Source organism: Hylobates moloch, unplaced genomic scaffold (assembly GCF_009828535.3).
Source record: "Hylobates moloch isolate HMO894 unplaced genomic scaffold, HMol_V3 SCAFFOLD_7, whole genome shotgun sequence".
Classification (NCBI taxonomy): Eukaryota; Metazoa; Chordata; class Mammalia; order Primates; family Hylobatidae; genus Hylobates; species Hylobates moloch.
This window is the reverse complement of record NW_026652282.1, coordinates 70,622,115-70,648,711: the sequence shown is the minus strand read 5'-3', so window position 1 is coordinate 70,648,711 and position 26,597 is coordinate 70,622,115. Positions and strand designations below refer to the sequence as shown.

Here is a 26,597-nt window from a genome sequence, read left to right as displayed (position 1 = left end):
GACGTTCTTTAGTTTAATTAGATCGCATTTGTCAATTTTGGCTTTTGTTGCCATTGCTTTTGGTGTTTTAGACATGAAGTCCTTGCCCATGCCTATGTCCTGAATGGTATTGCCTAGGTTTTCTTCTAGGGTTTTTATGGCTTTAGGTCTAACATGTAAGTCTTTAATCCGTCTTGAATTAATTTTTGTATAAGGTGTAAGGAAGGGATCCAGTTTCAGCTTTCTACATATGGCTAACCAGTTTTCCCAGCACCATTTATTAAATAGGGAATGCTTTCCCCATTTCTTGTTTTTGTCAGGTTTGTCAAAGATCAGATAGTTTTAGATACGTGGCATTATTTCTGAGGGCTCTGTTCTGTTCCATTGAGCTATATCTCTGTTTTGGTACCAGTACCATGCTGTTTTGGTTACTGTAGCCTTGTAGTATAGTTTGAAGTCAGGTAGCGTGATGCCTCCGGCTTTGTTCTTTTGGCTTAGGATTGACTTGGCAAAGTGGGCTCTTTTTTGGTTCCATATGAACTTTAAAGTATTTTTTTCCAATTCTATGAAGAAAGTCATTGGTAGCTTGATGGGGATGGCATTGAATCTATAAATTACCTTGGGCAGTATGGCCATTTTTATGATATTGATTATTCCTATCCATGTGAATGGAATGTTCTTCCATTTGTTTGTGTCCTCTTTTATTTCCTTGAGCAGTGGTTTGTTGTTCTCTTTGAAGAGGTCTTTCACATCCCTTGTAAGTTGTATTCTTAGATATTTTATTCTCTTTGTAGCAATTATGAATGGGAGTTCACTCACGATTTGGCTGTCTGTTTGTCTGTTATTGGTGTATAGGAATGCTTGTGATTTTTGCACATTAATTTTGTATCCTGAGACTTTGCTGAAGTCGCTTATCAGCTTAAGGAGATTTTGGGCTGAGAAGATGGAGTTTTCTAAATATACAATCACGTCATCTGCAAACAGGGACAATTTGACTTCTTCTTTTCCTAATTGAATACCCTTTATTTCTTTCTCTTACCTGATTGCCCTGACCGGAACATCCAGCACTGTGTTGAATAGGCGTGGTGAGAGAGGGCATCTTTGTCTTGTGCCAGTTTTCAAGGGGAATGCTTCCAGTTTGTGCTCGTTCAGTATGACACTGGCTGTGGGTTTTTCATAAATAGCTCTTAATATTTTGAGATATGTTCCATCAATACCTAGTTTATTGAGAGTATTTAGCATGAAGGGCTGTTAAATTTTGTCAAAGGCCTTTTCTGCGTCTCATGAGATAATCATGTGGTTTTTGTCGTTGGTCCTGTTTATATGCTGGATTATGTTTATTGATTTGCATATGTTGAACCAGCCTTGCATTCCGGGGGTGAAGCCGACCTGATCGTGGTGGATAAGCTTTTTGATGTGCTGCTGGATTTGGTTTCCTAGTATTTTATTGAGGATTTTTACATCAATGTTCATCAGGGATATTGGTCTAAAATTCTCTTTTTTTGTTGTGTCTCTGCCAGGCTTTGGTATCAGGATGATGTTGGCCTCACAAAATGAGTTAGGGAGGATTCCCTCTTTTTCTATTGATTGGAATAGTTTCAGAAGGATTGCTACCAGGTCCTCTTTGTACCTCTCGTAGAATTCGGCTGTGAATCCATCTGGTCCTGGACTCTTTTTGGTTGATAGGCTATTAATTATTGCTCCAATTTCAGAGGCTGTTACTGGTCTATTCAGAGATTCAAGTTCTTCCTGGTTTAGTCTTGGGAGAGTGTATGTGTCGAGGAATTTATCCATTTCTTCTAGATTTTCTAATTTATTTGTGTAGAGGTGTTTATAGTATTCTCTGAAGGTAGTTTGTATTTCTCTGGGATCGGTGGTGATATCCCCTTTATCATTTTTTATTGCATTTATTTGATTCTTCTCTCTTCTTCTTTATTAGTCTTGCTAGCTGTCTATCAATTTTGTTGATCTTTTAAAAAAACCAGCTCCTGGATTCATTGATTTTTTTTGAAGGGTTTTTTGTGTCTCTATCTCTTTCAGTTCTGCTCTGATCTTAGTTATTTCTTGCCTTCTGCTAGCTTTCGAACGTGTTTGCTCTTGCTTCTCTAGTTCTTTTAATTGTGATGTTAGGTTGTCAATTTTAGATCTTTCCTGCTTTCTCTTGTGGTCATTTAGTGCTATAAATTTCCCTCTACACACTGCTTTGAATGTGTCCCAGAGATTCTGGTATGTTGTGTCTTTGTTCTCGTTGGTTTCAAAGAACATCTTTATTTCTGCCTTCATTTCGTTATGTACCCAGTAGTCATTCAGGAGAAGGTTGTTCAGTTTCCATGTAGTTGAGCGGTTTTGAGTGACTTTCTTAATCCTGAATTCTAGTTTGATTGCACTGTGGTCTGAGAGACAGTTTGTTGTGATTTCTGTTCTTTTACATTTGCTGAGGAGTGCTTTACTTCCAATTATGTGGTCAATTTTAGAATAAGTGTGATGTGGTGCTGAGAAGAATGTATATTCTGTTGATTTTGGGTGGAGAGTTCTTTAGATGTCTATTAGGTCTCCTTGATGCAGAGCTGAGTTCAATTCCTGGATATCCTTGTTAACCTCCTGTCTCGTTGATCTGTCTAATGTTGACAGTGGGTTGTTAAAGTCTCCCATTATTATTGTGTGGGAGTCTACGTCTCTTTGTAGGTCTCTAAGGACTTGCTTTATACATCTGAGTCCTCCTGTGTTTGGTGCATGTATATTTAGGATAGTTAGCTCTTCTTGTTGAATTGATCCCTTTACCATTATGTAATGGCCTTCTTTCTCTCTTTTGATCTTTGTTGGTTCAAAGTCTGTTTTATCAGAGACTAGAATTGCAACCCCTGCTTTTTTTTATGCTTTCCATTTGCTTGGTAGACCTTCCTCCATCCTTTTATTTTGAGTCTATGTGCATCTTTGCATGTGAGATTGGTCTTCTGAATACAGCACACTAATGGGTCTTGACTCTATCCAATTTGCCAGTCTGTGTCTTTTAATTGGAGCATTTAGCCCATTTACATTCAAGGTTAATATTGTTATGTGTGAATTTGATCCTGTCATTATGATGTTCGCTGGTTATTTTGCCCGTTAATTGATGCAGTTTCTTTATAGTATCGATGGTCTTTACAATTTGGCATGTTTTTGCAGTGGCTAGTACTGGTTGTTTCTTTCCATGTTTAGTGCTTGTTTCAGGAGCTCTTGTAAGGCAGGCCTGGTGGTGACAAAATCTCTCAGCATTTGCTTGTCTGTAAAGTATTTTATTTCTCCTTCACTTATGAAGCTTAGTTTGGCTGGATATGAAATTCTGGGTTGAAAATTCTTTTCTTTAAGAATGTTGAATATTGGCCCCCCACTCTCTTCTGGCTTGTAAGGTTTCTGCCGAGAGATCCACTGTCAGTCTGATGGGCTTCCCTTTGTGGGTAACTTGACCTTTCTGTCTGGCTGCCCTTAACATTTTTTCTTTCATTTCAACCTTGGTGATTCTGACAATTATATGTCTTGGGGTTGCTCTTCTTTGGCATTATCTTTGTGGCATTCTCTGTATTTCCTGAATTTGAATGTTGGCCTGTCTTTCTAGGTTGGGGAAGTTCTCCTGGACAATATCCTCAAGAGTGTTTTCTGATTTGTTTCCATTCTCCCCATCACTTTCAGATACAGCAGTCAAATGTAGATTTGGTCTTTTCACATAGCCCCATATTTCTTGGAGGCTTTGTTCGTTTCTTTTTACTCTTTTTTCTCTAACCTTGTCTTCTCACTTTATTTCATTAATTTGATCTTCAGTCACTGATACCCTTTCTTTCATTTGATCAAATCGGTTATTGAAGCTTGTGCATGCATCACGAAGGTCTCGTGTCATGGTTTGCAGCTCCATCAGGTCATTTAAGGTCTTCTCTACACTGTTTATTCTAGTTAGCCATTCGTCTAACCTTTTTTCGAGGTTTTTAGCTTCTTTGCGATGGGTTCAAACATGCTCCTTTAGCTGGGAGAAGTTTGTTATTACCGACCTTCTGAAGCCTACTTCTGTCAACTCGTCAAAGTCATTCTCCGTCCAGGTTTGTTCCGTTGCTGGCGAGGAGCTGCAATCCTTTGGAGGAGAAGAGGCACTGTTATTTTTAGAATTTTCAGCTTTTCTCCTCTGCTTTCTCCCCATCTTTGTGGTTTTATCTACCTTTGGTCTTAGATCTTGGTGACCTACAGATGGGGTTTTGGTGTAGATGTCCTTTTTGTTGATGTTGATGCTATTCCTTTCTGTTTGTCAGTTTTCCTTCTAACAGTCAGGTCCCTCAGCTGCAGGTCTGTTGGAGTTTGCTGGAGGTCCACCCCCGACCCTGTTTGCCTGGGTATCACCAGCAGAGGCTGCAGAACAGCAATTATTGTAGAACAGCAAATATTGCTGCCTGGTCCTTCCTCTGTAAGCTTTGTCCCAGAGGAGCACCTGCCTATATGAGGTGTCTGTCGGCCCCTACTGGGAGGTGTCTCCCAGTTAGGCTACACGGGGGTCAGGGACCCACTTAAGGAGGCAGTCTGTTCGTTGTCATAGCTGAAACCCCATGTTGGAAGAACCACTGCTCTCTTCAGAGCTGTCAGACAGGGACGTTTAAGTCTGCAGAAGTTGTCTGCTGCCTTTTGTTCAGCTAAGGCCTTCCCACAGAGTTGGAGTCTAGAGGCAGTAGGCCTTGCTGAGCTGTGGTCAGCTCCGCCCAGTTCAAGCTACCTGGCCACTTTGTTTACCTACTCATGCTTCAGCAATGGCGACGGCCCTCCCCCAGCCAGGCTGCCTCCTCACAGTTCTCCCTTGGCTAGGAAAGGGAAATACCCCACCCCTTGCGCTTCCCAGGTGAGGCGACGCCCCACCCTGCTTCAGCTCGCCCTCCGTGGGCTGCACCCATTGTCCAACCCATCCCAGTAAGATGAACCAGGTACCTCAGTTGGAAATGCAGAAATCACCTGTCTTCTGCGTTGATCACATTGGGAGCTGCAGACCAGAGCTGTTCCTATTCGGCCATCTTGGAACAGTTATGGCATTTTTCTATGTTGTACTACGTTAGTTAGAATGAAAGAATAAGAAGCTGTAATAAAAAGACCCAGACATAATGGCTTGAAAACAATAACTTAAAATATTTTGTGGTTAAAACAAATGTGAAGAGTCCATGAGGACTCTGGTTCCTTTTATCTCATTTTCTTTACCACTCCCTAGGGTTTTCTTTGTTAGCACAGTCTAAAATGGGTCATGGGTTTGCCCAGGTTCCAGCTTTCAGAGAGGAGATAGAGAGTGGATAGACCTTTATTCTTTTAAGTCCTGGGCCTGGAGTGGCATATATCATCTTTGCTCGTAGTTCCTGGACAAAAACTAGTCATAATCCACATACAGTTTTCTGGAGTTACAAAACTCATCGCTAGCTTGATTGCCATATGTCTACATCCACCTGTGGGAGATGGGAGATTCGGTAGAGAGGTAGTGGTCTTTGCTTGTAATTGCATGCAATTTTCAGAGTCCAGAGTGTTCACCATTACACCATGGGGCTGGCTTAATTGCATGCAATTTTCTTACAGATGTACTTGTTTTTTTTTTTTAAACAGCACTTTAACATGTCAAAAATCGTTTTTCAGTTGATTGTAATGGGCTGTGATATGGCTCGGATATTTGTCCCCTCCAAATCTCATGTTGAAATGTAATCCCTAGTTTAGTAGGTGGGGTCTGGTGGGAGATGTTTGGATCATGGGAGTGCATCCCTCGTGAGTGGTTTAGCACCATCCCCTTGATGATAAGGTAGTTCTCACTCAGTTCACATGAGTTCTGGTTGTTTAAAAGTGTGTAGCACCTCCCCCTTGTTCTTTTGCTTCCACTCTCATCATGTGTAGGGCCTGCTTTCCCTTCACCTTCTGCCGTGATTGTTAGCTTCCTAACTAAGACCCTTTCCAGAAGCGGATGTTAGCACCTCACTTTTTGTCCTGTCTGCAGAACCTTGAGCCAACTAAAACTCTTTTCTTTATAAATTACCCAGCCTCAGATATTTCTGTATAGCAATGCAAGAACTCCCTAATACTGGCAGTATAGTATTTTTTTTTATGCAGATGAACATGTCATGATTTATTTAGCCATTTCTCTACTGTTGCATATTAAGCTGTTCCCAATTTCTTGTTATGAACAAAATGTAAACATTCATATATGCATGTCATTTCTAACTGTCCAATATTTAGAAAAAGGGCATTGTCCCACATCTTTATCACATTTGTGTGTTTGTAAAATGGACTTATGAGATTTTTCTTATTTATTTGTATTTTTAAACAATTGATACACCATAGTTGTATATATTTTTGGGGTATATGTGATATTTTCCTACACGTATACAATGTGTAATGATCAAGTCAAGCTAATTGGGAAGTATATCATCCTAAACATTTGTCTTTTTGTTGGAAACATTAAAATTCTTCTCTTTTAGCTATTTTGAAATATATAATTATTTTAAACTGTAATTTCCCTACTATACTATCAAATACCATAACTTATTTTATCTACCTGTATTTTTATACCCATTAACCAACTTTACTTCATGCCCTCTGTTCCCCTTTCCTTCCCAGCCTCTGTTAACTATCATTCTACTCTCTACCACCATGACATCCACTGTTTTAGCTCTGACATATGAGTGAGAACATGAGATATTTGTCTTTTTGTGCTTGGCTTATTTCACTAAACATAATGACCTCCAGTTCCAACCATGTTGCTGAAAATGACAGGACTTAATTCTTTTTAAGGCTGAATAATATTCCATTGTGTATATATACAATATTTCTTTATCCATTAAACCATTAATGGACATTAAAGTTGATTCCATATCTTCGCTGTTGTGAGTAGTGCTGCAGTAAACATAGGAGTGTAGATATCTCTTTGATATACTGATTTCCTCTTTTTTTTTTTTTTTTTTGAATATATTCCCAGTAGTGGGATTGCTGGATCATATGCTAGTTCTACTTGTAGTGTTTTGAGGACCCTCCATACTGTTTTCCATAATGGCTATACTACTTTACTGATCTTTTTCTTTTTCTCTAATTTAAACAGCTGTCACAAAGTCAGTTTGACTTACTGAACTTGTATAACTTCTGCGCCTCAATAAAACTGAATGTTACAGTAAGGAATTAGGTGAAATTTACTTTTTTTTTTTTTTTTCAGGAAGACTTAGGTAGCTAGTAGAATAGTAACCTGAACTCAAGAAATATAATTTCATCCTGATAAAACTGCTGAGTAGGGTTATCTTTCTCATTTTTATTAAATATTTCTTACTTTTAAACATTGAATATTAAATGAGACAAAAACTGTAAGACTAACAGGAAACACAAATATACTTTGACTTTTTTATGTGCATGTATTACATCATGACTTTGTGAAGATCATCTTAGTACTTGTAATCTTTTGCCATTGTTTGCATGTATATTCCATTCAAATGATGTTGGTTGATGATTCTGAAGTGCCCCACTATAAATATCAAGTACAACCTCTGTTGATTTATAAGCACTGTCTGTCATTATCAAGAGCAGCTAATCTTATTCAAAATAGTCACTTCATTGTTGTGTTGCCATAAATTTCTGTAGACATATTTTAAACTAAAGTTAACTTCTGCTATATTGTAATTGAGGGACCTCTATTTTTGTGTGCCAGCTATCTGTCTCAGTAAATGTAAAATCTGTAGTTTTTTTCATAGGCCTACAATTACTGTAAATATTAATGAGCTGTGGACATGTGAAATTTAAAGAATAGATGTGATTTAAAAGAGCAATTTGCAATTCTTAAATGTAGAGATTGGCATTTACTTTAAACTTGAAGTTGTTAAAGGGAGGTGTGGTAAGCACAGAAGTTTATACTTGAACAAAATCTACTTCTACCAATAATTGTTCATTTACATGACCTCAATTGATCCTTTTTTCTGATCATTTATGTCATTTGGTTTTATATTTTTTAATATCAGTCTTCATGTTCTGTTTTATACTACCTTCATATATATGCTAACTGAATTCATTTAGATTCAGTTTTTCTTAGTCATTATTAAAAAGAATACTTAATATTTGGGGTCTTTAAGTGTTTGGTGAATTTATGTCATGGGTCCAAATAATTGTCATAAATACAGTTGTTGATTTTTAAATCTTACATAATAACCATATTATTCCTAAAAGTTGAAAACATTGGTATGTTTTAATAATTTCACCAAGTAATTATATTCATCTAAATAGTATTATGTTAGATTAAGAATTGATGATGTCACTGAAAACATTGTTATATTTTAATAATTTCACCAAGTAAGCATGTTCATCTAAATAGTATTATCTTAGATTAAGAATTGATGGCCAGGCGCGGTGGCTCACGTTTGTAATCCCAGCACTTTGGGAGGCCGAGGCGGGTGGATCACGAGGTCAGGAGATCGAGACCACGGTGAAACCCCGTCTCTACTAAAAAATACAAAAAATTAGTTGGGCGTGGTGGTGGGCACCTGTAGTCCCAGCTACTCGGAGAGGCTGAGGCAGGAGAATGGCGTGCCCTGGGAGGCGGAGCTTGCAGTGAGCCGAGATCGCGCCACTGCACTCCAGCCTGGGTGCCTGGGTGACAGAGCAAGACTCCGTCTCAAAAAAAAAAAAAAAAAAAAAAAAAGAATTGATGATGTCATTGTTATATGTCTGTCAGTCCCTGGACTAGATTTCTCTTTGACTTGACAAATGAATTTTTTTTTTCTAGATAGGAGTTGTGACTATTTAGGAATTGTGATAAAGAAAAATGACCAATTATCTTTGTTTCTGGAGTTGTTTTTTGTTTGTTTCTTGGTTTGAAAAAAACCTTTTTTTCTGTAATTATAAAAATATACATATGCTTGTCATAAGAATTCAAGCAACATATATACCTATATATTACAAGCATATATGCATACATACATGAAAGATATACATGTCATCCTTCCCATATACCATTCCCAGTAGGCCATCAGTATAGATTGTCCCTAACTTCTGATGGTTTAACTTACAGTTTTTCAACTTTGTGATGGTACAAAAGCCATACTTATTCAGTAGGAATCATATCTCAAATTTTAAAATTTGATCTTGGGCTAACAGTATGCGATAGGATACCCTCCTGTATGCTGGGCAGTGACAGCCAGTCACAGCTTCCAGGCAGCCATGTGATCTTGAGGGTAAATAGCTGATACTCTACAGTGTTGCCTGATGATTTTGTCCAACTGTAGTCCAATGTAAGGTATGCTTACATGTTTAAGGTAGGCTAGGCTAAGCTATGGTGTTAGGTAGGCTAAGTATATTAAATGCATTTTTGATTTATGATATTTTTAACTTATTGTGGGTTCATCAGGATGTTATATCATAAGTCAAGGCACATCTGTATACATGAAAAATGAAAAATATGCGTTATCCTTCCCACATACCACTCCCAAGAGACTCATTATAGTTTTTTATGTTCTGTCTGGGGGACTTAAGAGAGAAAGTTTCATGACAGATGAAGGAGTGTATGAGTGAAAGGATAAAATGAAGTGAATTGATGTAGTGAAAATATGCCATGATAGTATCTCACCATCACCTCTGTGTATTTACTCATTTTTTTCACATTTGAGAATATTATTTAGTAATATTATGCTGTAGTACTAATAGTGAAAGAACAATAAAAAATTAATTTTTTTTTACAAATAAATATTTGACAAAAGCTACAAAACGAAATGAGACCAGATAGGAATGTATAAAGAAAATTCATCCCAATAGATTTCTTGGGAGCTGTAGAGCTATGGCCAACAGTCATTTCAAAGTGTGGCTTGAAATCTCTATTGTGCTACTGAAGATTATCAGGATTTCTTGTAGCTTCTTCACTTTTTTTTTTAAGATGGAGTCTCGCTCTATTGCCCAAGCTGGAGTGCAGTGGTGCCATCTCAGCTCACTGCAACCTCCGTCTCTTGGGTTCAAGCAATTCTCCTGCCTCAGCCTCCCCAGTAGCTAGGATTACAAGCATGTGCCACCACACCTGGCTAAAATTTGTATTTTTAGTAGAGACGGGATTTTACCATGTTGGCCAGCCTGGTCTCAAACTCCTGATCTCAAGTGATTTACCCGTTGGCCAAAGTGCTGGGATTACAGGTGCGAGCCACCGCCCCCAGCCAGCTTCTTCACTTTTAAGGGAGAGTTAGAATTTCTTCCTTCAGGGCTTTGTAAGGTAGGGTAGGTAGTAGTGGTGGGGAAAGTGGAGTAGGGACTTTTTGTGCTCACTTTTTCTCCAGCATTGACTTGACATTGTATTGGCATCCGTTTTCCTACATGTCATTGTTGGCTATGTTGTGGCACTCAAGTGGGAGACCCTAAAACTTGTCAATAATTGTCACTTCTCAAGAAATATAGAAATTATACTATAATTAGAAAGCAGTTGTAAAACTGATTGAGGTTATGTTCTTTTCTACTTCCTGGGTATGGAGGTGAACAATAAAACAGACTATGACCCCTGCCCTTGTGATGGACCTTGGACCCTAGGGGGTATAGACATTAAACATGCTCAAATTTTATATTATAAACTGTACTATGAAAGGAAAAAGGGGAGTACTACTAAAGAATAATAGGGGCATCATTTAGATTTGGTGGTAGGAGGTTGGAGTGAATTGGAGTGGCCACAATGCAGTAATCCCTTATTGACTTCTCACTGTGGATATGACACTCTGAAAATGTTTGAAATATAAATGAAAGAAAATGACAGAGGCAAGTCTTAGTCATATTAGGTTTATTTGCCAACATTAAGGACATGTGCCTGGGAGGTAGGTCTATGCCTTTCTCCAGAGATGCTTTTGAGGGCTTCAGTATTTGAAAGGGAAAGGGCAGATGTTGAGGGAAAAAAAGTCTTTAAAAACTGTGTCAATAGATAAAAAGATGAAAGAGTTGCATCCTTTTGAATCTTTGATCAGCCTTCACTGAATACACAATTTTCACGTGAGTCGGGGTAGAGGAAATAGCCACTCATACTTTCATCTGGCTAAGCAAATCTGCATTTTTACATGAGGTAGTGTAGACAATAGGGCGGAGGAAGCAGATACTCATTTGTCTTAGGTGACCAGAAGGGTGACTTTGAGTTCTCTTTCCTTTGTCCAGCACCTGTGAAGATAAGCTATCAATTTACATTGTTAGGGTGAAATGCTGCAGAACTGTTTTAGGGTAAAGATATAGGGGCCCACAAGGAATTTCCTTGTGGGCAAATTGTGAGGGAGGTATGTTGCTTTTTATCTTCATAGCCATCTTATTTAGCAACCAAATGGGGAGCAGATCTGCATGACCCAGTTCCCAGCTTGACTTTTCCCTTGGGCTTAGTGAGTTTGGGGTCCCAAGATTTATTTTCCTTTCACAGGGAGCCAGCATTATTTTCCTCTGTAATCCTTTTATAGAACTAGTTGATTTTTTAGTAGAGCCGGATTTTTTGTGGCTTGAAAAAGCTCTACCTCATTGACTTATTTCAGAAATTGCATCTGTATTCGTCAAGTCAATTTTATGCTATTTTTTCTGCCTTGGAAATTAACTGTACATATGTAGAATTAGGTGAGAAATTTAGTTGTGATGCCCTGCTTCAGTAATGAAAGGACAAAAATACTTTGTGTAGATGCTCAATTATTATTTGCTCTTAAGAAAACAGTATTGATTCAACAGCTATTCATGTGAGGTTTCTTTTTAGTGGCTTGTTTGGAAATTAAAGTTGGTTAGTTTATATTTTCTTTACAGCAAAAGTAAAATAAAATGGCTCTTCTACCAACATAATCATATATATGTGAATAAGGTAACTCAAAGATAAGTAGTTTAAAGGTTTTAGATTCAAGACTACCATAAAGGGATAGGGGAATAAAGTAAACGTAACTTCACTTAGAAGAAATTATCTATTTAGATAAATAAAACAGTGCAACCCTGTAAGAGTGTGAAAAATGAACAAGTATCAAAGAATCAGTATTACCCTAGTTTTCTCCTTTCCTTTTTCCCCCATGTTGAGGACAGATTTTATGATGTCTGTGGAACTAATTTATGAATGACAGTGATTGTCATTTGTTCAAACTAATCTAGTATTCAAGATGTATGCTGTTGAAGCCAACATGATGTAATAATAGCTACCATTTACTGAACAGTTACTTGGTGCTCCACTAGGTATTTTACAAGTGTTTTAACATTTAATTATTACATTTCTCTAAAATAAGTATAATTTCCCTCCTTTTGCAGATGAGGAAACAAACTCAGAGAATTGAAATAACTTGCCCAGTGTCACATGCATATTAAGGGAAAGAACTAGGTTTTAAATCTAGGTCCATTTGACAACAAAGCTTGTGCTCTTTTCTCTAAGATAAGCTGTAGGGTTGGAAAAGACACAAATACTGGGTTTGATGGTCAGGAGATCTGGTTCAAGTTATGACTCTGTCACTGATTAGTTATGTGACTTGTCTTGTTTTCCTCAACTGTGAAATGGGTCTAGTGCAGAACCTCCTTTGAAGAGTCACTGTGAGGGTCCAGTGAGTTACCTGTAAAAAGGTGAGGTGTGGCTGCCAAGGCCTGATAATAAAATGTAGCAGGTTCCACAAAAACTTTTTTTTTTTTTTTGAATAATAAGGAATGTTTTCACCCTTTACTTTGGAGGGCAGAATGGGAAAAATATTTAAAAGTAATTCATGTATTTGTGTGATCTTAAACCAAATGTCATTATATTTTTAGGTCACTGAAATCCGTATTGACATTTGCAAATTTCAGGAGCTTCATTTGCAAATGATATTATAGTTTTTGCATGAGGAGAGAATTTTTTTCCCATAGAGCTCAGAGGCTAGATTGAGACAGCTCTTAATGTAGAAATTGTGAAACATCAGCTTCTCTCTAGATACTACTTTGACTTGTTTATTCAGTGGATTTGAATTAGGACAGCTTTCATATGACTAGAAAAATACAAGCAAAGATAATTGAATGTACTGCTTCTACATAAAACTCCCTTCTCCCCTTGAGCAATTTCTTTACTATCCTTCCTCTTTCGAAAATAAAGAGAAAGGTTTTTCTCTTACATTTTTCCTCATTTTTTTGTTTGGTTTTAGTTTTATTGTTTTGTTGGCTTGCTTTGACTTTGAAATGGCAACTATGCCTACAAGCATTGGGTGGGGGTGGTAGTTGAAGAATGTCAGTCAGTTTCGCAGCTGAAAGTATGCTCTGCAGCAATAAAGCTTTACGCTTTTTTCTGACATTCTAATTTTGCTATTTTTCCTATTAATGAAAATAGAGTTTAATTTTCCCTTCCAAGACAAAGGAAGGGCTAAATTTTAGGAACCATAAATACTCTGAAGTAGAGGATAGGGAGAAAGGAAGAGGGAATCAGCAGTCCTTAACCCTTCGATCTGTCATTTCTGTCCTCTCCTCTGTGTCCGCATTCTTGTTTCTGTTTGTCTTCTTCCTTCCCAGGGTTGTCAGTGAATGTAGCAATGCCGGACTGGCACTGGACTGTGTTAATTGCTTGCAAAGGGTGCTGGCTGTGGGTATATTCTTCTGTGTTCACATTTTGCAAGGAGAGGAGGATAGTGATGATGCTGTTGATAACTTACTATGTGCTATGCATTGCTTTAAATACTTTCATTTCTATGTTATAGGTAAAGAAAATGAGTTTTAGAGTAACTTCTGTAAAATTACTGACTGAGGTCATGCTGCTAGTAAAAGGCATGACTACAATTTGAATCCAGATTTGTCTGGTGCCAAAGGCTTGATTAATATCATTACATTAATTGTAATAATTCCCTTAGTTAACTATAATTATGCATTAAGGATTCAGAGATGACTAAGCTACTGTCCTTGCCCTTAAGTTGCTCTCAGTCTAGTCACAGGAAGCATTCATATAATCTGATTATAAGACAGCATGACAAAACTCTAATGGAAGTATGTGCAAAGCTATGGAAGCACAGGGATCGGTTCTTTTTGAAGAGTTGAAAGCTTCACAGAAGAGATGATACTGGATTTGAGTAGTTCTGTCTGTTTTTACTAGTTCCATCATTAGTTTTATGGTGGAATAGCATTTGAGGCATAGGCAATAGCACTAATAAAAGCAGAGAGATATGCAAGCACTTGGCTCACTCAAACAATGTTGAGTGTGCAGTTGTGGCTGATGCATGGCAGAGAAAGGCAATGTCGAGAGATAAGACTGGGGAGTTAGGTTGGCACTAAGTTTTGAAGGGTCTTATAGCAATGCTAAGAATTTTGGACTCTACTGTAGAAACATTAGTGAGCCATTAAACATCTTTAAGCCAGGAATGGCATAATATGGTTTGCCAACACCTGATCACAATGGCAGTAGTGTGAAGATTGAATTGGAAGGGGAAGAAACTACAGGCAGGGAAACCTTTGATAAGACTAATGCAATAGATAGATAAGAGGGAGTGAGGGCCTGAAATAATGCAGCAGTGGTAGGGATAGCAAGGATAGAAGGGGCTTAAGAAATTAACTAGAATGGATATGTGAGGAAGGAATGATGAATGAGTTTAAGATTTTTTTTTTCAGCATAGGAGGCTGTAAGGATAGTGTTGCCATTTATTGAGATAGGGAAATTGAATGGATGACCAAGTTGGGGGTGTGGGACAGATAATAAATTTGTCTTTTGGACATGTAGAGATTAAAGTACATCTGGGACTTTTAGTGAAAGGAGGTGTCCAATAAGTTCATGACTCATGATCTGTGTTTTCAACCAACTAGAAGTAGATTTGAGTCTGGAGCTCACCAGAGGGGCCCAGATTGGAGATGCCAATTAGTGAGTCATCAACAGAGAAGCGATAATTGAATCAGCGGAAACAGATGAGATCACAGAGGGAAACAAAAATTGAGGGCAACCTTTGTGTATTATTTGTTCGTCTACCTGCCTTGGTTGTCTATAAATGGATTTGAATGGGTGGACTAATGTGGAATGACTAATAACTCAAACACAGGAAGATCTCTCTCCAGCCCTAATGACTGCAAACACGATCTGGTATTTCTTTCTGGCAGGCTGATCTCATTGCCAAAACAACTTCTTGTAGATTCATAGGGCTCTCTTAAAACCAAGTAACATTTCAAAACAACATGTTGTACGTGAGAAATATATATACACTTTTTGCTTGTCAATTAATAAAAGCAAATAAGATCCTGGTCTTCCTCTCTGACATTAGAATTGCTTCTGCATACCCTATCATAGAGGCCCACTTTCCTTGGTCTTGGAATGAGGAGATGGTGAAAGGAGCTCAGCTTTCTTGTGTAGCAAGTATGTGGAACTTACAGTAAGTGAGAATTTGTGTAGGGAGTGAGTCCGGTATATTTTCTAGCCTATTCTGTTGTCACCAGGGAGATGTCATGACTCTTTGTAGTACTTCAACCAAATTTAAATGAAATAGAGCCTCTTTTAATGTCCATAGTATATTGTACTCAATAATATCTGGCAAATCAATACTAGTAGACATGCCAGACTATTATTTTCCTATTCTTATCATATGTGTGAAGATATTTGTGCACATTAAATGTGAGATAAGCAATAAAATTGGTTGTATTTTAGGTCCTAGAAATGAATAGTTTCCCCAGCTCTGACATTAGAGTAATCATAGCCGTGGAATTATTATCCCGATGAATTGGGGTAACAAAATAAAAACTAGATTTCATTCCATCTACTGTTTGTGAATAGATGCCACTGTCTTTACTTATAGTAAGTCAGATTCCAGGATTTGTATTATATGCTTATATTTATAATTTAAATATTCTAATCTTGTAAATTATAGGAGACAGTGTATTTAGTGGAAAGAGCAGAGGCTTTGGTGCCTGATAGTCCCTGGTCTTAAATCTGGGTTTTGCCATTTCCTAGCTGAGTGAATTAGACAATATTCAGCTTCACAGTTGTTGTTGTTTTCTCCCTAACTGTAAAACGGGGATAATTGTAGCACCAATCTCTGGATTCTTGTGAGAATAGTGAATATAAAATGCCGAACTCAACGTATTTAGTACCCTATTTTTCTTGTTCTACTTAACATGGATTAAGCCAGCGTTTCTCAACATATGCTCTATTAAGCCCTAATCCTTCAATATACTTAAAAAAAAACATGTTTGTTGGTTAACTGAATTTGAGAAATTCTGCCTACTGCTATAATTCCCTCTTGGAGAGCTATAACAGACATTAACATATTTAATTGTGCTGAGAAGTCATCACATAAATCTTTTTTTGTTGTTGTTTAAATTTTTCAACCTAGCATTTTCCAAGTTTATTTTGTCACTGTACATTTTTTTTTTTCTTGGAAAAAAAAATAGCTCATTTAATAGCTCATTTTGATGGGGTACATTTTAGAAAAGGTTAATTTAGTGATCAGGACCAGGCACTACTCAATTAAGTGTTTGACTTCATTGAACCACAGCTACCATTATATCTTGTGGACTAAATGGTGCTAGCCAGCTTAAAAGTTTGGGAATTTGTATGTTGTAATGGACAAGATTAGAGTTCAGGAGAACCGAGTTTCAATTGCAGTTCTGCAAATTGTAACTGTGTGACCCTGACTAGTGACTAAACTCTACACAGACAAGTCGTAGTGTCCTCATCTATGAAATACCACCCTTTCTATCTGCCTCACAAGATTACCAGAAGAATCTATGAGGAAATAGTTGTAAAAACAAGTTGGGAAATTAAAACTGCTGTCAATGGAAGATAGTATTACTACTACTCTAAGAAAAGGAATTGTAGGAGCGGTGAATGAATAATAGGACAGTCTGAGGTTGAGCTATGCTGCTCTTGTTCTCATCGAGCAACCTTGCATCCCATTAGCTACCTGCCTGAAAACGTTTTCAACTCCTAATTTCTTAATAATTAGAATGGTTCCCAGATGAATATGCTTGAATGTCAGTAGCTTCATCTTTTGTTACTGTTCTTGGACTTGCTTACAGAAGCCATTTCACAGTACAATATGTAGTTTAGTAGCATTTAGCTATGCCTGCTGCTGAATATTCAACACTGAATTGTAATTATGATGCACAATGGAAAAGAAGATTGTTAGGATTTAATTAATAAGCTCTAGTTAATGGGTTTAATGCTCAGCCTTCTCATATAGTTCAACTATCTTTGAGTCTACCTGTAATATTTCTTTTCTGTTAAGAGATATTAAGCAATCTGATATTGCTTTAACATTAAACACCATATGAAGGATGAGAAAGATCTTGGTTTAGTTTCAGTACTATTTTTTTCTATTATCTTCTTGATTAGTGTTAAGGGAGGGTTGTATAACTTTTTTCCTTATTGTTTCTGGAAAACCTTAGGTGGCACTCTGAATAAGCCATGCGAAGCTTTCAAAAGATTACAACCATGTTTTCTACAATTTTTTTTGAACTTTTATGTCTGCAGGTACATGTGAAGGTTTGTTACATAGGTAAACTTGTGTGATGGGGGTTCGTTGTACACATTATCTCAGCAACCAGGTATTAAGCACAGTATCCAAAAGTTATGTTTTCTGCTTCTCTTCCTCCTCTCACCCTCAAGTAGACCCCAGTGTTTGCTGTTGCCTTCTTTGTGTTCATAAGTTCTCATGATTTAGCTCCCACTTATAAGTGAAAACACTTGGTATTTGGTTTTCTGTTCCTGCGTTAGTTTGCTAAGGATAATAACCTCCAGCTCCATCTGTGTTCCCACAAAAGACACAATCTTGTTCTTTTTTATGGCTGCATAGTATTCCATGGTGTATATGTACCACATTTTCTTTATCCAGTCCATCACTGATGCACATTTAAGTTGATTCTATGTCTTAGCTATTGGGAATAGTGCTACAGTGAACATTTGCATGCATGTGTCTTTATGGTAGAATTATTTATATTCCTTTGGGTATATACCCACTACTGGGGTTGCTGGATTGGATGGTAGCTCTGCTTTTAGCTCTTTGAAGAATTGCCACAATGCTTTCCACAGTGGTTAAATTTACACTCCCACCAACAATGTACAAGTGTTCCCTTTTCTCTGCAAGCTTGCCAGCATCTGTTATTTTTTCACTTTTTAGTAATGGCCATTTTGACTAATGTGAGATGGTATCTCACTGTGGTTTTGATTTTCATTTCTCTAATGATTAGTAATATTGAGTTTTTTTCCCATATGCTATTGACTACATGTATGTTTTCTTTTGAAAAGTGTTCATGTACTTTGTCCACTTTTTAATGGGATTGTTTTTCTCTTGTAAATTTGTTGAAGTTCTTTTTAGATGTTGGATATTAGACCCTTGTCAGATGCATGGTTTGCAAAAATTTTCTCCCATTCTGTAGGTTGTGTGTTTACTCTGTTGACAGTTTCTTTTGCTGTGCAGAAAGTCTTAAGTTTAATTAGATTCCACTTGTCAATTTTTACTTTTGTTGTGATTGCTTTTGGTATCTTTGTTATGAAATCTTTGCCCATTCCTATGTCCAGGATGGTAGTGCCTAGGTAGTCTTCCAACGATTTAATAGTTTTGGGTTTTGCATTTAAGTCTTTAATCCATCTTGAGTTGATTTTTGTATATGGTATAAGGAAGGGCTCCAGATACGGTCTTCTACATATGGCTAGCCTGTTATCCCAGCACCATTTATTGAATAGGGAGACTTTTCCCCATTGCTTGTTTTTGTCAGCTTTGTCGAAGATCAGGTGGTCATAGGTGGGCAACCTTATTTCTGGGCTCTCTATTCAGTTCCATTGGTCTATGTGCCTGGTTTTGTACCAGTATCATACTGTTTTGGTCACTGTAGCCTTGTATAGTTTGAAATCTGGTAACGTGATGCCTCCAGCTTTGTTCTTTTTGCTTAGGATTGCCTTGGCTATTTGGGTATTTTTTGGTTACATATAAATTTTAAAGTCTTTTCTAGTTCTGTGAACAGTGTTGTTGGTAGTTTGATAGGGATTGCATTTAATCTGTAAATTGCTTTGGGCAGTATGGCCATTTTAATGATATTGATTCTTCCTATTCATGAGCATGGGATGTTTTTACATTTGTTTGTGTCTTTTGATTTCTTTGAGCAGTGGTTTCTAATTCTTATTGTAGAGAACTTTTACTTCCCTGGTTAGCTGTATTCCTAGGTGTTTCATTCTTTTTGTGGCAATTGTGAATGAGATTGGCTTTCTGATTTGGCTCTTAGCTTGCTATTGTCCATGCATGGGAATGGTAGGGATTTTTGAACATTGATTTTGTATCCTGAAACTTTGCTGAAGTTGTTTATCAGCTGAAGGAGCTTTTGGGCCGAGACTGTGAGGTTTTCTAGATATAGAATCATGTAGACTGCAAACCAAGACGGTTTGACTTCCTCTTTTTCTTTTGCATGCCCTTTATCTCTTTCTCTTGCCTAATTGATCTGGCTAGGACTTCCAATACTATGTTGAATAGGAGTGGTGAGAGAGGGCATTCTTGTCTTGTGCCAGTTTTCAAGGTGAATCCTAGCTTTAGCCCATTCAGCATGATGTTGTCTGTGGGTTTGTCATAGATGGTTCTTATTATTTTGAGATGTATTCCTTTAATACTTAGTGTGCTGAGAGTTTTTAACATGAATGAGTGTTGAATTTTATCAAAAGTCTCTTCTGCATCTATTGAGATAAACATGGTTTTCGTCTTCAGTTCCGTTTTTGCGATGAATCACATTTATTGATTTATGTATGTTGAAGTAACCTTGCATCCCAGGGATGAAGCCTGCTTGATCGTGGTGAATTAGCCTTTTGATTTGCTGCTGGATTCCGTTTGCAAGTATTTTGTTGAGGATTTTTGCATCAATATTCAATCAAGGATATTGGCCCTAAGTTTTCTTTTTCTGTTGTATCCCTGTGAGGTTTTTGTTTCAGGATGATGCTGGCCTCATAGAATGAGTTGGGGAGGAGTCCCTCAGTTTTTTGGAATAGTTTCAGTAGGAATGGTACCAGCTCTTCTTTTGTGAATCTGGTAGAATTCGGCTGTGAATCCATCTGGTCCTGGGCCTTTTTGGTTGGCAGGCTATTTATTTCTGATTCCATTTCAAAGCTTGTTATTGGTCTGTTCAGAAAATCAGTTTATTCCTAGTTCAGTCTTGGGAGGGTGTATGTGTCCAGGAATTTATCCATTTCTTTTATGTTTTCTAGTTTGTATGCATAGTGGTGTTAATAGTAGCTTCTGATGGTTATTTATATTTCTGTGGGGTCAGTGGCAACATTCCCTTCGTCATTTGTAATTGTGTTTATTTGTGTCTTCTTTCTTTTCTTCTTTAAGTCTAGCTAACGTCCTATCTATCTTATTAATTTTTTCAAAAAGCCAACTCCTGGATTCATGGATCTTTTGAATAGTTTTTCCTGTCTTCATTGAAATTCTTGGTTGCAAATCTTTTTCTTTAAGAATGTTGAATATGGGTTCCCAATCTTTTGTTGCTTGGGTGGTTTCAGCTGAGAGGACCACTTTTAGCCTGATGGGGTGCCCTTTCTCTCTAGCTGCCCTTAATGTTGTTTCTTTCATTTTGCCCTTGGAACATCTGAAGATTACGTGTTTTGGGGATGATATTCTTGTGTAGAATCTTGCAGGGGTTTTATGTATTTTCTGTATTTGACTGTTGGCCTCTCTAGCAAGGTTGGGAAAATTATCATGGAAGATACCCTGAAATATGTTTTCCAAGTTGTTTGCTTTTCCCCTGTCTCTTTCAGGGATGCCAGATTTTGCCTGTTTACAGAATCCCATACCTCTCAGTCATATTGTTTATATCTTTTTATTCTTTTTTATTTTTGTCTGTCTTATTTTAGAGAACCAGTTTTCAAGTTCTGAGATTCTTTCCTCAGGTTGGTTTATTCTGCTGTTAATACTTGTGATTGCATTGTGATATCCTTGTATTGTGTTATTCCGCTTTGTCAGATTTGTTAGTTTTTTTGTTGTTGTTCATTTTCCAGCTATTTCATCCTTCAGCTCTTATATTGTTTTATTGTGATTCTTAGCTTCTTTGGGTTGGGTTTCTCCATCCTCCTGAATCTCAAAGATTTTCATTTCTTTCCATATTCTGAATTGCATTTCTGTCATTTCAGGCGGCTCAGTCTGGTCAAGAACTCTTGTTGGAGAACTGGTGTGGTTGTTTGAAGGACGTACAACACTGGCCATTTGAGTTACCGGAGTTCGTGCATTGATTCTTTCTCATATCTGCCTGTGGGTATTCCTTTAACTAAAGTGTAGAGTGAATACAGTCACTAGACTTCTTTTCTGGTTATTTTCACAGGACCGAGGCTTTGTGCAGGGTCTTTATTGGAAGCTGACTTCTTGTCTTTGGTTTAAGAGAGGTACGTATGTTAGTGAGTATTTTTGGTCTTGAAGCTTTGGCGTGTCATCCAGTAGGTGGCACTTAAGTGTACTGGTTAGTTGATAGATTCTTGCTTGGCTGTGTGCCTCCGCTATGTTTCCTCACAGTTGCAGCCATGTTCCCTATCAATGCTCTGAAAGTGTGGGTTCCTCTCCCCCTTGAGTGCTGGCTGCAGGCCATAGCTTGGTGCTCCTGGGCTGCCCACTGAAACTCTGGGGTGATCTTAGCATTTATGTTTTTTCCACAACTTGGAGGCAGCAGAGTAAGGGACCTTAGTAGTGATTTTGGCCAAGGGTCTTTTATTTGTATCCTCGGGGCTCCACCCCAGAGAGATGCAGGTCAGCAGTTGCTCAGTGAGAGCAGTCCAGGATTCAGGATCTGTGCTCTGGGCCCAACCTGGGTGTTCTGTAGTGGTGAGCAGTCGGGGGTGGGTGTGACCTATGGGAAATGGACTGACCCCTTTTTCTGTTGACTACAGTTAGTTGGAGGTTTGGGTAAGGTACTTAGGGTCTTTGCTTCTTCGTTAGTCCGAGGGTAGCAAGGGAAGTCCGCTGCAGAGGCAGTGGCAGAGAGGCTTTCAGTTGCTCCTGGGGGCTCTGTCCAGGGAGTTGCCGAGCTGCTACTGGCTTAATAGCTCTGGTGAGGGTAGCTGGTGACCCAGACCTGGAGGACCTGCCTAGTGTGGAGTTATGGGAACGGGCTCCCATGTAACAGTCTGGCTGCTTTTCTGTAGGGCTGCTATGGTATGCTGGGTGCCTGCTCCAGTTGCTAATGACCTTGGATTTTCCAGTACCTCAAAATATCAACATTGAAGCCTGTGAAGCAGCAAAGATGGTGGCCTGCCCCTCCCTCTGGGAGATCCATCCGAGGAAGATGTGGACTTGTTGCCAGCCTTAAGGCACCTGTAGAATATGGCTGGAGACTTTGGTTGTGAGGTCCTGCCTCATGAGGAGGAATGGGATTGAGGTTCCACTTAAGAAATGCTGTCTGGCCATGTTTTTGTAGAGTAGCTGTGCTGTGCTGGCGGACCGCTTCTGTCCCTGGTTGGCTTGGACTCTCTGAAGCCTGAAGGCTGGAATGGCTATGTCACCCAAAGAGCAAAGATGGTGGCCCACCCCTCCCTCTGGGAGCTTCCTTCCAGGGAGGTTTCAAATCTCTTTTGGCCAGAGAACACTGGCAAGGGCTGCTGGTCCCAGTTGGGACATCCCACCTAGTGAGGAGGAATGGAATCAGGGACCACTTATAAAAGCAGTTTGGTCACGTTTTTGTAGAGCCACTGGGCTGGGCTTGGGGGACTGGTTCTGACCTGCGATGGCTTGGACTCTCCAAAGTCCAAAGGCTGGAAAGACTAAGTTGCCCAAATAGCAAAAATGGCAGCCCGCCTCTCCCGCTGGGAGCTCTGTCCCAGAGAGGTGCAATGCTGCTCCCTTTGGCTGGCTAGACTTCCAAGCCAGTGGTTCTTATCCTGTGAGGTGCCATGGAAGTGGGGCCTGCAGATTGTTGCTGCCCAGTCCCCTGAATTCAGCCCCTTTCCTAGGGGTGCGTATGGGGGTCTAACCTCCCACTTCTTTGGAGTCACAGCTTCTTTAGCCAGGTTGCCTGGAAAGTCACAGTCAAGTCCTGACCCCACTCCCAGTCTTGTGATATTTTTCATCATAGATTAACTTTTTCCATAATTTTATATAAATGGTAGCATACAGTATGTACTCTTTGGCTAAGGCTTTCAGTCAGCATAATGCTTTTGAGATTCATTTATGTTGTATATAGCAGGTGATTATTCCTTTCTATTGGTGAATAGTACTCCATTTTATGGATATACAACAGTTTGTTTATTCATTCTCCTGTTGATGGATACTTGGATTATTATCAGTTTGGGGCTATTAATAAAGCTGCTGTGGAAAGACTTGTACAAGTATTTTTGTCAGTACATGCTTTTCTCATGTGTAATTGCCTAGAAATTGAAATTACTCGATCATAAGGTGGGTATATATTTATCTATTAAAAAACTGCCAGATATTTTTAGAAAGCGCTTGTACCATTTTATATGTTCACCAAAATATATGAGCATTCTGGCCATCCACATCAATACCAGGTATTGACAGTCTTTTTAATTATTTTGGTGGCTACGTACTGGTATCTCATATGCTCATTTGTAATGCTATTATAATAGGCACTTACCTAATGATATTGCGTACTTTTTCATATGCTCATTAACCACGTTCTTTTGTGAAGTGTCTCTTCAAACCCTTTGCCCATTTTTACCTTTTAATATCTGTCTTATTAAGTTGAAAGAGTTCTTTATATATCCTGGATAACAAGCCTTTATTTTTATTTTTATTTTTTATTGTTTTTTTTTTTTTTGAGACAGAGTTTTGCTCTTGTCGCCCAGGCTGGAGTGCAGTGGCACGATCTCGGCTCACTGTAGCCTCTGCCTCCCGGGTTCAAGCAATTCTCCTACCTCAGCCTCCTGAGTAGCTGGGACTACAGGTGTGTGCCACTACGCCTGGCTAATTTTCTTCTGTTTAGTAGAGACGGGGTTTCACCATTTTGGCCAGTTTAGTCTCGACCTCCTCACCTCAGGTGATCCGCCCACCTCGGTCTCCCAAAGTGCTAGGATTACAGGCGTGAACCACCGTGCCTGATCAATAACAAGCCTTTATTAGATATGTTTTGTGAATATTTGTGTCTGGCTCATTCATTTATTAAAATAATTTATTTTGTAGGGAAGTTTTTCATTTTGAGGAAGCCTGATTTATCAATAGTTTTAATTGCTTTTTGTGTCCGAAGAAACTTTTGTCTGTCCCCAATGTTAGATTTTTGATATATATTTATTACTTATATATTGGTATATCCATTCAAATAAATTTTACTTTGATCTTGAAGCTTTCACCCGTTAGCCAGTGCTGCTCACGACTTTATGTTGATTGCAAATAAATCTAAATATCTCAACAAAAAAGTATAGTGTCAGTAGTTTCAGGTTTTTTTCCCCTCCTTCAAAACCTAGGATATTTTCTAGTTTTGTTGAGTATTACATTTGGAGGATGGGAAGAAATAGCAGAATTGTGTTCTTCTCAGGCAAAAGGGATGGAAGTATAAATTGCTATGGGAAAACCTCAAATTCTAACATTCTTCTGTCTTCTCTATACCTGCCATCACCCACCTTCTCCTTCCTTTCACTGTTCTCTCTGATGCAAGGGGTCACTACTTGTAGGTTTCCTGATTCCAACATTTTGGTAAAGGGTGACCATCTAGAATTGCTACTATAGCTGAAATTCTAGCTAAATTTTAAAGACCATTGGAGATTCTGGACAGTATATGAATTTACATTATTTCCGAAGAGACTGTCAGATATAAGTAGGATATGATCTATATTAATAAAGCTACTTTCACAGGCATTTTATTTAACCCCTTTCTGTGTTAGAGAAAAGCAGTACTTGTTGGGTAAAATGCTTGAGCCTAAAATCTGCTTACTTTTCAGACCTATGTCAACAGTTGATTTAGGAAACATGAGTCAGAATTGGGAGATGATCTCCAGTAGCATTATGGAAGAGTTATTTTATATTTTATTTTATTTCATTTCATTATTTTATTTTATGATAGGGTCTTGCTATTTTGCACAGGCTGGTATTGAACTCCTGGGCTCAAGGACTCCTCTCTCTTCAGCCACCCAAGTAGCTGGGATTACAGGTGTGTGCCACTGTGCCTGGCTGGAAGAGTAATTTTAGATATCACATTATAGGTTTTATTTTTTGTTTAATTGTTTAAAAACCTTTCATGGATTTTTATTTTATTAGAGAAGCAGAGAAGCAAAAATGAAAATGGAAACAAAACCAAGAATCCCTCCCAACCAGAACCAGAATGGGTGTTGTAGGTGGGATCAAGTGTACTTGGGGGCTCATCATACAGAGTCAGTAAGTGCAAATCTGTTTACAAGGATCCGGAGGCCCAATATGCAGTGAAGAATTAAAGAGTTCTGGTTGCAAAAAATCCCCACTTAATGGTCTGGTGTCTACAAGGTTTACCTGATCCTAGTTAGGAGACCTCTGGGTTGTTCAAAACAGCAATCTTCACAGGTCTGAGTAATGAAGAATAATAGCTCACCCGGTTATTAGTGATAATTTTGTTTCTATTATACTTATTGCAAATGTCTTGATGTGATGTGAATAACTATTTCCCAGGATCTCCTTGTATTTTTGGCCCTAAAGGCTAAGAACAGCACAGGGTCTTCCACTTTATCTAGAGTAGCCAATTGTATGTCTGTGTGTATGTGTATGTTTTGTGTTGGAGATGGGTTTGATGGTGGTGGTGGTGGTGGTGGTGGTGGAGGTGGCGGAGGTGGTGGTAGAGGAGGAGGAGATTTAAGTACTTACAGAAAACTTAGCAGTTTTTCAGTAGCTTTCTTTGAGATCTATCAAGGTTTTCTTCCTTGCCACATTTGTTAACCCAAGAGTTATATATATTCATGTTACCTGCTAAATGCCCATGTCAGGCAGTTCACATAATCAGTGGAGAAAGCTTTAAAGAAGCCAAAGATGTTTTTTAACTCCTTATGTGATGAAAAATTTCTTTTGGGATCTGAGAGGCCCACTTTTAGCCTACCAATTCCACTTATTTGAGCCTTCCAATTATGTGTACTTTTGAACTCTTGAGGCAGTAATATTAAAAAGTGAAGTAAGTTTAAGGGTTAAAGATGGTTTGTTGATGAAGATCAGTGAATTGATTTTTATACCATTTTCTTTACTCTTTTTTTTTTTTAATTGTTACAGAAGAAGTTACTATGGAGGAAACTGGGCCAGTTTTAGCTTTTCAGGACTATTGTCCTGGCTAAAGGAATACCAGGTAAAGTTTGTATCTGACCTATTAATTTGCTTTGTTTTATTGTATGTTACATAGTAACCCTGCATTGAAGAAAACCCTAAGCTTCACCTGTAATACAGGGTTGATTCTTTATTTTTATTCACTTATTTTACAAAAAATATGTAAAGTCACCTTTTCAGCTAATATTTTCCCAATGTCTTTAACCCTTTTTAAATATAAATGGAGGTCGGGTGCGATGGCTCATGCCTGTAATTCCAGCGCTTTGGGAGGCCAAGGTGGGCAGATCACCTCAGGTCAGGAGTTCGAGACCAGCCTGGCCAACATGGCGAAATCCCGTTTCTACTAAAAATGCAAAAATTATCTGGGCATGGTGGCACGTGCCTGTAGTCCCAGCTACTCAGGAGGCTGAGGCAGGAGAATCACTTGAACCTGGGAGGTGGAGGTTTCAGTGAGCCGAGATTGCACCTTTGCGCTCCAGCCTGGGCAACAGAGTGAGACTCTGTCTC

General features: G+C 38.5%; 1 protein-coding gene across 1 annotated transcript in view; it reads left to right on the top strand.

The window, feature by feature from the left end:
• CHM (CHM Rab escort protein) overlaps positions 1–26,597 on the top strand; it is a 207,683-nt gene that overhangs the window by 41,385 nt on the left and 139,701 nt on the right. Inside the window, exon 3 of the mRNA XM_032756221.2 lies at positions 26,040–26,112. Coding sequence (XP_032612112.1) covers positions 26,040–26,112 — 73 coding nt within the window. The remainder of the gene's footprint in view (positions 1–26,039; positions 26,113–26,597) is intronic.